The 13,344-nt window shown below is 43.1% G+C and overlaps 1 protein-coding gene across 2 annotated transcripts; it reads right to left on the bottom strand.

Moving 5' to 3' along the window:
* Positions 1 to 290: 290 nt before the first annotated feature.
* On the bottom strand, positions 291 to 13,007 carry arrdc2 (arrestin domain containing 2). Of its 2 annotated transcripts, XM_086116153.1 has the most exons (8): positions 12,870 to 13,007; positions 12,155 to 12,415; positions 4,104 to 4,321; positions 3,904 to 4,006; positions 2,771 to 3,027; positions 2,491 to 2,653; positions 1,909 to 2,072; positions 291 to 1,535 (listed from the first exon to the last, which is right to left on the bottom strand). In XM_086116153.1, exons 2-8 carry the CDS (start codon positions 12,411 to 12,413, stop codon positions 1,482 to 1,484), a joined length of 1,218 nt encoding a protein of 405 aa, XP_085972279.1. In that variant the 5' UTR covers positions 12,414 to 12,415; positions 12,870 to 13,007; the 3' UTR covers positions 291 to 1,481. The 2 variants fall into 2 exon arrangements, with proteins under 2 accessions (XP_085972279.1, XP_085972278.1); XM_086116152.1 differs by lacking the exons at positions 12,155 to 12,415; positions 12,870 to 13,007 and adding an exon at positions 5,548 to 6,371.
* Positions 13,008 to 13,344: the final 337 nt, after the last annotated feature.

Here is a 13,344-nt window from a genome sequence, read left to right on the forward strand (position 1 = left end):
ACAAACAGTCCAAGAGGAAATTAAATCCACATTTCACTCCGTGCGACAATGAGGCTTTAGCAGCTCTGGGCCCGGAGAACTGCAAATGGAAATTTTGGGCCAGAGAAGTACGCAATAAGAACTGTCAGTGGGCCAACTTCAACCTGTAATTGTTGTTTGGATCCGCTGGGTGTGGCCTGTTTCCAGCGAGCGGTGCCTCTGGCAAGAATATATTTTTGACTCACTTCGCTGCAGAACACCATGTACCATTTCACGAACGGGTAACATTGAAAAAGAGGCACACAAGTGAACCGTGTTAATTCAGTATTTATTGAAAAAAAAGAAACAATTAGGAAACTTTGGCAACATTGTATAAAAATACATTCTTTGCATTTTTCATGCATGACAATACAGTTGACCCTGAAGACTTCTCATTAGCATTTTTTCTTTTTAACATGAGCAAAAGTATAATCCCAGAGTTAGGTTTTTTTGGAATGTTCTTGTCCGTACACTCCGGAGGCATCTCCATCTTAAAGCTTGTCTTAAGTGTGTTCCGGTTGAGCTTCCCAAAGCGGCTCAGACCAACGAGGCATCTGGCTCCCATCAAAAGCTTCCAAGCACACGGTTCAGAGGTCTGCATCTCCTTTGTATGAACAGCTCGGGGAGCTTATCAGTGAGCCTCGTGCACTTTAATAAACACACAGCCCATTTTATTTCTGCTTTGTGCAAACAAAACTCAGCATCCACTAACTATCTGACACTTCCAAGTTGCGCAACACAACTGTTTTTGGTTCTATTTTTTTCCTAACTTCCTCTTTCACAACGGATGTTTAAGGCATATGTAGTTTTCCCTTTTCTGTATTTTTTTTACTGCATGCATAAAACACATTTCAGTCTTGCTCCAACCATCAAAACAATGTTCATTTGCAGTATGTGCTTGATTAACAGTAGAAATTGTCACAGGCACTTGTGCTTTTGGCTTCCACCGTGTAGCCAGGCAAAAGGGACGTAGAAACTGAACAATAATTGCACTTCTCTTTACACCATTCAAAAATGACAACATGATCGTAAACATGTCAACTGACATCAAGGCACTTACACCTGACCTCACCCCTTCCACACGTCCCATATTCTCTAAATCTCAATTCAGGTGAGGGAATCCTTGTTTGGGAAGTGTTTGTAACTCACGTCATCAGGATTTTTCAAAAAAGAGAGCAGAAAAACATGTTTTTTTTTTAAATCACTGACGCAGAGCCACTGCTTCCATCTTAGCAGAACCGCAAGGAGTCCACGTAAAGACTGGAAACAAAGCAGGGGCTTGCTCCTCCGTCTCCAAGCCCCCAACGGTGGCGACGGCGGCAACTTTCACCGCGGCGCTCACCACAGTCTCTCAGTGACGCTGGTACGACCAGGTGCCACTTTTCAAAGAGGAGGAATCGGATAAATCTCCTGATTCGTCGGATTAATCTACATCGCTCCACGCTCAGGCAGGGTCTTGCAGTTCAGCACGTCATGCAGCGAGGCCTCATGTGGAAAGGCTGAGGGTTGGGGTCAACCTGGAGAAATAAAGAAAAGGGCATTTAATCCCAACATGTTTTTTTTTCTCCATTCTGGAGTGAAAATAAATCCCATGCACACTATTGACATTGTAGAAAAGTCGATCTAAATTGCATTCGCGGGCTGTCCAACACACGCTTATAAATGCTAACCATGAAACCATTTTAGCAGATCAGAATGTGAAGAAATGTATTTCACTGAAATTTTGACTTCAATGTCAACAGCTAGAAGGATACGATCCACACCATGATGTCAGAGGTGCCTGTGCTTTTTTCACACTGGGGGGTGGGGGGGGGGGGTGTCATCTCCATTCAAACCAGTCAAAGTAAATCAACAGCGAGTGGGGAGGGGGGGTTTCTCTCTCTCTCTCACCTCACTGTACACAGGCGGCGGTCGGAAGCGGAACTCCTGCACAAATGCCATCAGGGGCCGCTCGAGGATCCCACTCAGATCTTCGGCCGGCTGCGAGGCCGCGGCGTTGTTGCCGCACTGCTCTGCCTCCCCCTCCGCCACCACAGAGCTGTACTCTGGAGGAGCTACAAGCAAACAGGCACAGTTACTCTGCTGCTCTGACTCAGAGCAGAGCAGAACGGGTCCAAACGTGAAGCTGCCGACTCATCACTGCTAGCAAATGTCATTCGAAAAATATGCTTTTATGGGGTTGGCGTTCGGCCTTGTGCCGAGTTCGCATTTAACAAGCATCCAACTTAATGCCCACGCGCTGATTCATCATTCATTGAAAACATTATTTGATTATTTAATCGGAGGGGGGGGGGGGGGGTTTCAATCACTTAAATGAATTTGGATTAGCAATATCTGGACATTTGAATTTGTGAAATTAAACTTGTCGAATAATATCTAGTAAACATTTAAAAGTCCATTCAAATGTCCATGTTGAGTACTTACGCCTCCTCTATCCTGAGTGTACTCGACAATACAATGACTTAAACTTACGCTCAGGCTGCTCTGGGATGGCCAGACGAAGCCACTCCAGATTGACGCTGTACTGGCTGCTGACGCTTGAAGTCCTGCTTCCAAACGGATGGAGCGGAATGGTGCCTATGACCAAAGGCAGCTCAAGAAACAGCTTGGAGGTTCCCGGGACATCGACACACACCTGTTGGTACAAGACGGCGATAAATTCCGGGTAGGTAGGTGAGGAGGGCAGATCCAAAACAGCAGAGGGGTGTATTCAGCAAACAAGAACTGGAAACAATCCGGTAACTGAGCTCACCTTAAGCATGTACTCCACTTTAATGATGCGACACTGCAGGATGGACGGCCCCACGGGCGGGATCTTGATTGCGCGACCGTGCCACGTCTCCCTGCACCTGGCGCCCACCACGTCGCCGCTCAGCGTGGCCACCACGGCGCGCTTCTGCTTCATGGTGCCGCGGGCGATGAAGGTCTGAGTCTGAGTGATGTACGCTTTGGGCACGATTGACCGCGAAGTCGAATTGTCAAACTCGGCGAAAACAGGTATGACCTCGCCTGCGGAGACGAAGGGGAGGATGTTACGGCCGAGTCAACTTCGAAACAGCAGATACATCAATCATAGAATCACGATACACCAACATGCATGCATGTCTACTTTATAAGTGAATCTATATCGTGGTGCATCTTTTTCAGGAATTTAGAAAGTGCATAAGAGTACAGGCAAATCCACTTATTTGCCTTCGGTGTAGTACCACATTGTGCCTTAACATGCCAAGCAGCACTGAGCTCTGCTGGATGTACATATGCGGCCTAATTAAGAAAAAGCAAGAAGAGGACAGGAAGGTCTTTTATTTACCCACGGAGCACATGAGCACTGTTGTTTGTATGTTCTCCTCTTAGGTGTCTCTCTTCTGGGTTTTAAAAATGGCCTGTCCATGACATTTTGCATTATCCGCTGGCATTAAGACAGCAGACCTTCCTTTGATGACATTATAACATTCGAGTGAAGACCGTTGAAATAGTAACCCATTTTTGTTTTACGTCGGTTTTGCCAGAATCTTCTACCCGGGGGCAACAAATAGAAAATGATGGTAGCACGCTATGTCTCTTATCCAGAGAACTGCGCGAGTATTGTTTTCAACGCCTCAAAGTGACGCTATATGATGGTCTGTCATTTCCTGACAGCCAAAAGAGTGAGAACAAGTGTGAGGGAAACATTTCAATAAGCTCAAATGCGTTCAAAGCACGTGGCAGGGTAAAAAAAATTTTATATTGTCTCACTATATCACGGAACAGGAGTACATTGCCTGTCTAATTTGTCTTTCCAAATTAGCTGGGACCAGACCGGCTAAAGTATCCATTTTCAGTACACACTGAAGTTACCAAATATGGTTCCTGGAGTGATCAAAGGTTGAGTTGGCACAATCTTACCTGGTGTATATCCTTTGCGGTCTATTTTTGCAGTAACAGACACTTGTCCAAAGTTTCGGTACCACGTCCGTGCCATCTTATCCTTCGTTCCAGCCTGTGGTGCCTGAGAATGAGGAAAAAGCAAAAAATAATTGCAAGTTTACTTGAGAAAATCATGAGACCAAATTGAAATAAAAGAACAAAGGGGCGAGGAGGCTCACCAGTAGCGCTGGTGTGTTTATGTCGATGGGCTCAATGACGGTAAATTCCTTCTTGATTTTCTTGACGGTGGCCCAGGGCCGATGCAGCTTCACTTTGATCCAGTAACGAATGCTGCCATGTTTCCCCTCAAAGGAGGTGACCAGCGTCTCCTCTGGCAGCTGGAAGCTGAATGGGAATTCATGCCTGCCTGCAGGAAGTACGGTCACGTCGCCATTATCTAAGGAAGACAAATGGGACAACACCCGTAAACTTTAGACTTAATTCTCCCTTCGATTACCAGTAATCACATTTTGTTTGTTTATATAAAAGGTTTCGCCGGAAACGCACGCATAATGGCATCGTAAAAGTTGATCTTTCTTCAACTTGTTTATCTCGTTCAGCACGTACTAATTCATAAAGCATTTAAAGGTTGAGGCCAACATATACATCGACAACATTCATACTCGAATCAAACAGCAGCGGAAAATCATACAAGACTCCGCTCAAATATAATTCCCTGTCCCAGCATCACATTGGCCTGCTTGCTCTGAGGGGCGTTTCCTTCTGCATTGTCCTGACAGGGAACGTGTTTTCCTCAAGCCCTTCTCAACTGATCTGCCCCCCGCTCCACAGTTGGTGTCAGCGAAGACCCACGAACACGTGTTTTTGTTTAACACGCGCTACGTGTTTGTGTCCCTTTGTTGCTCGAAGCTCCCAATTGATTTCCAGTACAATACAATCGCTGTCAACCGAGTTAGTGAATGCGTTTAGGTACACCTGCGCACAAGTTCTCTTACCGTACTACTCATAGAATAAGCACAATATAGTTTGATTCTATATTGTCGGTTGTAAGTTGATAGGAAAAAGAAACAAGTCGAACGAGGAACAGCTTTGCACAATTTAAGACTGAAGCATTGGCAGTGAATTTCCTCTTTGTGTTTTCAACAAACGTGCCCAATGACTGAGAGGGCAGAAGAGAAACAAAGATTGACTCGACTTAAAAGTGTTTGATTTGTATTCCTTTCAACTGTTATTTTCACAGACAGGATGGCTGTGGCAGAATGTTTGCTCACTTCGACAAGTTTACTTATTATGGTAGCCCGTGAACAATGAAAACATCTCGACAAATATGAAACTTGAATTGGGAGGAGTGCGTTTCAACTCTGCATTAACACTACTGTACACACTTTTGAAGATTACAAGTGACGCTCAAAACTAAACCATTTTGATGAACTACGACCCTCGTGAGAACAGGCGGTTCGGATAATGGCTGGACAGAAGATGCCAAATAGGGATTTACAAACCACACCGTAACAGCAATAATCCTGAAAGTGTCTGTCAATAAGCAACCGTGAGGCATATCTTTGGGATGAGGGGTCTCTGGCACCCTATGGCGATGCACGTAACAATAATTGAGTGAGGGGATGCAACCTTCACCGAGGCGAGGACCCAGGACTGACTGACCTGCCTGCAGCAGCACCTCTCTGCGGTTCAAGTACTCCACCTCGTCGCTATAGTTTTGCGTGTAGGCAGTGCTGGAGCCGGCCGAGCGGGACTCGGTCCAGTGCACTTTGGCGAAACCTTCGGCGTGGAGCTTCAACGAGTCCACGCGACTCTCCCCGGTAAATTCCAGCACCACCCGGCCGGACACCACGTCCCCGCTGCTGTACACGGGAGGACAGTCCACGTCCGGGGCGTCGAAGACGATGTCCAACTTTTTCAACTTATCGAAAATCATTGTTGCCACTCGTCTTAAATTAGTCCTTTCAGCGTGCGGGGCAGCGAATAAGAGTAAGTGGATGTTGGCGCTTGCCCGTTTAGAGTCGAGACTGTTTTGCAGTTTCGGTTGGAGGCCTATTTCCAGGAGGACAGAGTGGGCGGGGCGGCCCTGAAGATTGATTATGTAAGCCTCAGGAGAGGGCTGAAGGCTGGCAATGATGCCTCCACGTACTCCTCCTTCGCAAAGACGTCTCATTTTATTTGGTCAGTTGTACATTGGCTGTATTTAATTGAAATTGTTAATATCTTAAATCTAACCGATAAATATGTTACATGCAAAATTTTCGTAAGGAAGATGTGGATGTTTTGCACCAGTTACTGAAAACAAACAAACACGTATCAAGTCTGACAGTCTTGATGATTACTCAAGAGTTATTTGATTAAAGGAAACATTTTGAAACTCTTGTTCATTTTGGACATGAAGAAAAAGCTTTAAAAACATGTCCTGGCAAAGACCGAGCACCAAAAAGTCCCTAAAATGTCAGCACTGATGTGGATTAAAAACGAAAGTGACATAAAAACACAGGAAACACCGTCAAACAAATGCGTCATTCGAATTAACTTCTTTTGTTTTATCTGCTGCTTAATTTAGCAAGCGGTGATTGCCAAAATGCCAACATTTCCGAGTTGACTTTGAAAGCAACATTAAAAACATGCAGACAGGGTGTGGAGATTACAGCGAGGAAAACAGGGTCTTGACCATGTCGACTGGTGGTTCCAGGTTCTTAGAAGAAAACAGATTTATACTGAGGATGCCTCGATGTTATATAGAACCTCCCAGAAGAGGAAAATACGTTCCCGCTGGCAGGCCCAAAGCTATTGACGCCGATTCTTTCATGTCACCTTGGACACTGCCAAGAAACGACACTTTCAAAACAACAATATGCACAAATCAAGAAGCATCTCTCTTCGGGAAAACAACTGCTCCTCTCAATCACTGTTTAAGACGAGTTCCCTCGTACATGTCGCCAGGCGAGGGCTACCCTGCCTGCCTTCAAGTGTCTCTTATAAGAACTCTTAAACAGTCTTAAACTGGCCTTTTTACAGGCCTCGAGAGAAATAGCTCAGATGCATTATGAAAATGATCTGATGAAAGAGCTAAATATCTTTTTAAGTCAAGTACAGTGATTATATAGACTAGAATGGAAGTCAGCTGCAGGGGGAGCAGCACGTGCTGCTTTGGTTGACCAAAAAGCAGATGTGCTATATTGCTGCCCTTTTGGCCACCGAGAAGAATTTATACTGTGCATGCTGCTGCTAGGGCACTCATTTTAAGGGCACTGCAAGAACTAGGTCACTCTGAGCAGAATCCATTTGAAAAAATGCCTTTGCACTCAGAAAACGTATCAATCACACTTTAATTCAGTTCTGATGAACTTAAAAACAAATGTCTGTATCTTGGGAAGCAGTTGTTTACTCTGTTCACTGGAACAGGAGTTAGCTCTTTTGTGCCATCTGGTGGCAAGTTGGACAGTGTTCACAGCTGCAGAGCACAACTTGGCTGGGGATGTTAGAATGCGAGAACAGTTGAGGAAGCGTTACACTATTCTTTGCCAAACAACAACTGCCCGTTGCTCTTCAGTACTTCTATTTGTGGAACGTGTCAAACGAGCAAGAGATAGCACAGTGTTTGCGTTTTAACCAATGTGGCTTTTAAAAAACTTTAGAACTTCCTGGTGAGGAAAAGGTCAGCCCAGTGGATTCGCACACCTGTATAACAGTTTTGAGGTTCTGGATTCAAATCTGTGTGGAGCTTGCATGTTCTCCCTTTTAGCCAAGGCATGCTCTCCCATCACATAAGCATACATGTTAGGACAATGCAAGCCTCAAATTTGTTTTTATTGTGAATGTGATAGGGGATGGTTGTTTGCTTACCAGCCCTTTCGTACAGCAGGAAATTGGCGTGTTCACACCAGAACTTTTCCAAAAATAATTTAAATATTGATTGGATGACTATCAGGATAGTCCACAGGTGTGAAGATCAGTGTATATCTTACACGTGCCCTGCAATTGATTGGCAACCACTCCGGGGATCACCTCACCTCTTGACCAAAATCAACTGGCATCGGGTCCAGCTCACCACTCGAATTAAGACAAACGATACGAAAAAAAACGGGTGTCTCGAAAGTCAGGACATGGAAAAACAAAAGACAGAAAAGAGCTCGTGACGCCACCTGCTGGGAGGTTGATGGCAGCTGCCTGCATTGCTCCTGATCAGCTGACTACCCAAAGCCTGTCACAACCTGATGGCCAAGCTGCCTTTGAAAATAACTTTGACCTATAAAGCATCCTCCTATAAATGTGTATATATTAAGCTTCAGTCGCGGAGTGAAACTAAACTGTAAAGGATCCAGCTCCTTAACTAACCCAACTACGGTGCCATAAAACACATAAGGACTATCAGACTTTCTGACAACATCCCATCAAATTACTGTCATACCTGCATCTAGCAGTGAAGTGGAGGAGGGCAAGCAAAGAGTGCCATGTGTTGTTATGATTGTGGTCATGATAACGCTGCCTGTATTTAAAAAAAATAATAAAAATAAAAGCCACCCTTCCTTCCTCGTTGCACTCGATCCTCATGCCCTGGTTTGAGCAGCTTGTTAACATTCAACCATAAACACTTAACTATCATTCGTGAAAAAAAAATGGTCCCAATGAAACAGCCTCACATTTCCACGAATAAAGAAAAAATAAATAAAACAAGCAAGACAACAAATAAGGTCTAGCACAGAAAGGCCAACTAATGAATCTGTTGACACTCGTTTGCCAGCAACTTGTTCACGTTGAAAACATTTATTTTGGCCCATGTAACTGGGTCATGTTAGATTGCAAATGATAATAAAAAGATAAGTGATGATTGAGGACAGATAAGCCATCATTTATTTTGGTGTTTGTTATGCACAACGATGACGTATACCGCTGTGCAGCTAAAGAAGACTCGTGCCTCGTCTCAAAGTTGAAAGTTGGACATTTCTCACACTGGGCAATCCATACAACCCTCAAGCACACTTGAGACTATGGGCCTTTTTGGAAAGTGAGAATTCTTGACTTTATACCACCTTTCCTTAACCTTTGTTGGAATATGTCGTCGTGTCAAAAAGAAATGCAAAGCTGCTTCCTTTGGAACATACGAAGCAATGGTCAGCAGTGTTTCAAATGAATTTGACTTCACATTTCCTAACTGACATTATCGCCTGGCAGTGAGTATTGCTGACTTAGTTGCCTCATAATATCTTGATAAAAAGGGTCTTTTACAAGAAGCCGATTGATTTTGGAATTGTCAATCTGTAACAAATTATGGAAAAATGTTTATAACACTACTTCTGAACACGTATTTACTTTTGCTTTGAAAATATGTTGCTTGGCTTTATTGACGATCCACTTTTGTTATTAATGACATTTATAAATGTTGATGTCCTGATCGAAAAAATTCTCATTTGCATTTTTGAAAATGAAGTTAAACCACACAGGACCGTTACACACTCCAGGAATGCAAAAGGCATTAAAACTTGGCTCTATGTGCGCTTTCTGTATTTTCATAATCCCAGAGTCTGCCTTTTTGCCACCGATCATATGTCAATAGTGTTTGGTGGTTCTGTTTTCAGAATCACTATTAATGACGTCAAGTCTCCAGCTTGCTGTCTTTCATTTTTTCCTCTCACTCAAACTTATTTTCCTGAAACCTGTTTTTGTATTTAACAATTTTTTGTCAACAGCGTTTTTTCCCCCTCTATGGATGGTAATGTTAGTATGATTGAAGCAAATTTTTGTTACTGTAATTGTTTATGTATAGTTCTGTGCTTTTTTTAAATTATTGAAATAATTTTTCAAGTCTTCAGCGTGAAAATTGAGCGTCCACGCATAGTCTGTCAACTACATCGTGCCCTATTGCTTTAAATATTGCGTCATAGAGAATTGTGGGTAATATCCTTTCATAACAGTTGGTCTGGAGTAACTTTAGCAGAAAAGTGGTGAAGAAGAATAAGTATATTTTATGTGATGTTTTTGGTTTGTAGGAAGGTTTAGGCATGTTCTTGCTCAAGTACCAGGAGCGAGTGTTCCCTGAGAGAAAAGAGTGCATGATTGTTTGGGTAAAAGATGATTATTTTGAGAGTCAGATGTGTATGACACCTGTTATCGAAGAAGAAGGCTGTTCGGTGGTGCCAGAGAGTTTGGGCCGGCCACCCTCTCCTCTGTGGCACACGAACATTTGAACGTAGAAAAGGAATTGGGAGCTAAACTCTGGTAGAGTCTGCTGCGGGTTGCGTACGGACGCCCAGCCGGTTGAATGCACGCTCTGCTGGGGATGTTGGCTCTCCTTCCCAGTGCGTTACGGTGAGAGTTTAATTGTACTTATTGCATTTAACCAACTTGTGATTGTATTGCTGTGCTGATTCTTTGTGGCGGAATAAATGATGCTCATATTCTAGCAAAGTTCAGTGTCTTGTGCTCATTTCTGTGTGTCTATTCTCAACGATCCTGCTTGAGTAAATAACAAAATATTGTGAAAGTGTTTCAAAACAAGTGGCTTCAAGGTTGCTTTGAGGCACATTAGATAAATATTTTTAGAATTTGAGTGACCTATCCTCCGAGTACTTCCATGTATTCTCGCAAGGATAGAATAGGAAAGGAAAATTCTTCAGTAAAAACGAGAATGCCAAATTGGCCATTAAGACCTGATTATTTGACTAGCTTGAGCACTCCATACACTTCCAAGGCCGAGCATAGTGAAAACTTGACATATCCTTGCATGAGTTTTCTCAGTTCATTACCGCTTTCTCCAACATTCGTGTTAGGTTTGCTGAAAACTGTATACGTGCCGCACTTAAGTGTGAATGGTCAATTGATTATTTTTGCCCTATGAATGAGTGTGCCTTGCCTCTCACCCAAAGTCTAAACAGGATCACTGGGACGAAATGACAATTATGGGAAGACAGCTCGTGAATTAAAACCGTATACGACAGGTCCTGAGAGAGACAGAGATTGATTGCCTCGGATTGTTGCATTCAGGTGAGAATTTGAACATTGAAGGTCGTTACTGATGAAAAAAAAAACAACAACAACAACAACAATCAATTTAACATTAGCTCATACGTGGCCAGTCTAACCAGGCTAATGGGTCAAAACAAACTGCACTGTGTTGAAAACATTTGATCAAACATTAACTGGCATCTACTGTTTATTCACCGCTCTCCGCTATGATGCAAACGTCAGGTTAAATTTCAATTTAATTTCTCCAGAACTATGTGGACGTGGGTCTATGACCTGTGAATTTATGGATTTGATTCCATTCATTAGCTGACTGATTGATGTATGGGGAAAGCGGTTCCGTTGATCTGGGGTTTCTCTGCCAGTGTTTTCCAACATTTATTGAAACAAAGCACATACCTGACCTAAAAAATATATATATATGATGGCAGACCACCCAACAAAAATGACAGGTTAATTATGTATTTTCTGCTATCTAATGGAAGATCATTCCATTGTTGTGCCTGTTACGATACATTGCGGGTAGATAGTTGAACAGATGTACATTATTTCGAGTAAATAATTGCTGGACCAATCAAATGAAACTGCATATTCTCCGGCAGAACCGTTGAAGATCTCTCACAGCATGTTGGGAATCACCGTTGTATGCACCGCAATGCAAAAGACAGTGGTTAATCACCGGTTAGCTCCTGACAATGAAATTCAACAGTTCAGCAAAAACATTATGATGACACAGTGAGAATCTGCCCACCAAGTGCCAGTTACTTAATATGTTATTTTATGGGTTAAAGGGTCTAAATCTCAAATCAGGGTCAGGAATCCCTTATTAGCAATTGGACACATACTCCTGGGAGTATGCCAACTAGAAAGATTAGAGTAATAAAGTATTTCATTATGTTTACATTATAAGGCGTATTTATTATTCCTAACTGGTCCATTTCTCAGCAGTTCATTGTGTTATTTTATTTTTTATCGACATTTGTTGTGCAGTAGAATAACACTGTCTGAAAGGAACGGACGTTAATAAAATGTGCAATAACTCTATAATTATTGTTGTTGTCATTACCAGTGCTTTAAAACTGGCAATTAAAAAAAAATGGCTCCCGGTCTGCGAACAGCATGTACTTGTCTCAACCTGTCTGTGACCCAAAAAAAGGTTGGGGACCACTGATTAGACACAACTACTCTGAATAGGATGTCTGTGCATCCCTAAAGCCACACATCTTTGCAAGTTCACATGACCTTTTACGTTTTTTTTTCTCGTAAAACGGTTACTGCTGACGACTTTTGCATTACTAACCTCTGATCAGATGCTGCCTCTTTCTGAAATAAGTGAACCTTGAAGTGTAGTCGTTATAGACGGAGTTCATGCCGCGGTTTTCCAGCCAGTGTGCAGTAGCTACACCTCGTCCCTGCACCTTCATGGAGTGCACTTTGGTGTCCCTGCAGAGCTCCAACACCACTTGGCCCGAAACCACCTCTCCTCCAGTGAAGGCAGCATCTCTCTCACCATCCAGCTCCAGTTTGAAAGACTTAATTGGGTTCAATTTCAATGACATTTCTGTGTGTCAAGGGAAATAAGACAGGTATGATGCAATTAGCACATTGAATACAGTCCAATTCTTTTTGGGGGAGGGGAGGGGGGCCCCGCTATAAAAATAAGGAGGGTCTCCCACTATAAAAATAATCATCCCATGTCATGGGAGAATCCAACATAGAAAATTAAAAGCGGTTTACTTACTAGTTTATTCCGTTAACCCCTACAGAGCGTACCACTGCAAGTTCACTGCAAATATCTTCAAACTATTCTGCCCTGGTTATTTATATACATTGTGCACGTGGTTGGTAATCATAAATGCGAGGTTGCATACTTCCACCACGGTGACAACAAGCAGATTAAATGATAATGTCACTTTTCAACCAATAGGTCTTGAGAAATGGCTTTACGCCTTCCAAAACCAGACTATCTGTCTACGGCTCGTTGCCCCGTCACGCTGTCGATGTTCGTGACTCACCAGCGGGACATGGGGAATCCTCTCGAAGAACCGAAGAGAACTCGAATCAACTGTGAGTGGGGAGGCGCCGCTGTGCGTGTTCGGCAGCAATCTTTAAATAACATGTCTGCAAGGCTTGAGCGCCCAGTAACACGGTTTCACTCTTCCACCAATCACAATGGCTGCACGTGAGTCACGTCCGCCCACCAAACACTGGAAGTTGATTCGAATGTTTTGTCATTTCAGAGTAAGTTTTGTATCGATAATTTGTTTCTTTACCCGTCAGAGTTTACAGAAACATACATTTAAAATGAAATTATTTTATACTATTTGCCAAGTCTAACAAGCACATACTTTGTTGACTACGTGCAAAATGTATTTACTGGTGCACGTGGCTGCTATGCACTTATTTTGAAGGAATCAATGTGTTGTCGACATTTTTGCTTCTACCTATTTCTGAAACTTCCGAATGCTACTGGAACCAACTGCCGATACT

This window comes from Hippocampus guttulatus, chromosome 7 (genome assembly GCF_054856545.1).
Source record: "Hippocampus guttulatus isolate MCC_2025c chromosome 7, RoL_Hgut_1.0, whole genome shotgun sequence".
Classification (NCBI taxonomy): domain Eukaryota; kingdom Metazoa; phylum Chordata; class Actinopteri; order Syngnathiformes; family Syngnathidae; genus Hippocampus; species Hippocampus guttulatus.

Excerpts from the sequence above, each read along its gene's own strand:
- arrdc2 (XM_086116152.1), bottom strand. The coding sequence starts at position 6,058 with ATGAGACGTCTTTGCGAAGGAGGAGTACGTGGAGGCATCATTGCCAGC. Across the intron at positions 4,007-4,103 it reads TAAACACACCAGCGCTACTG|GCACCACAGGCTGGAACGAA; the intron begins GTGAGCCTCCTC and ends CCTCATTCTCAG. Across the intron at positions 3,028-3,903 it reads CCGCAAAGGATATACACCAG|GCGAGGTCATACCTGTTTTC; the intron begins GTAAGATTGTGC and ends TCGTCTCCGCAG.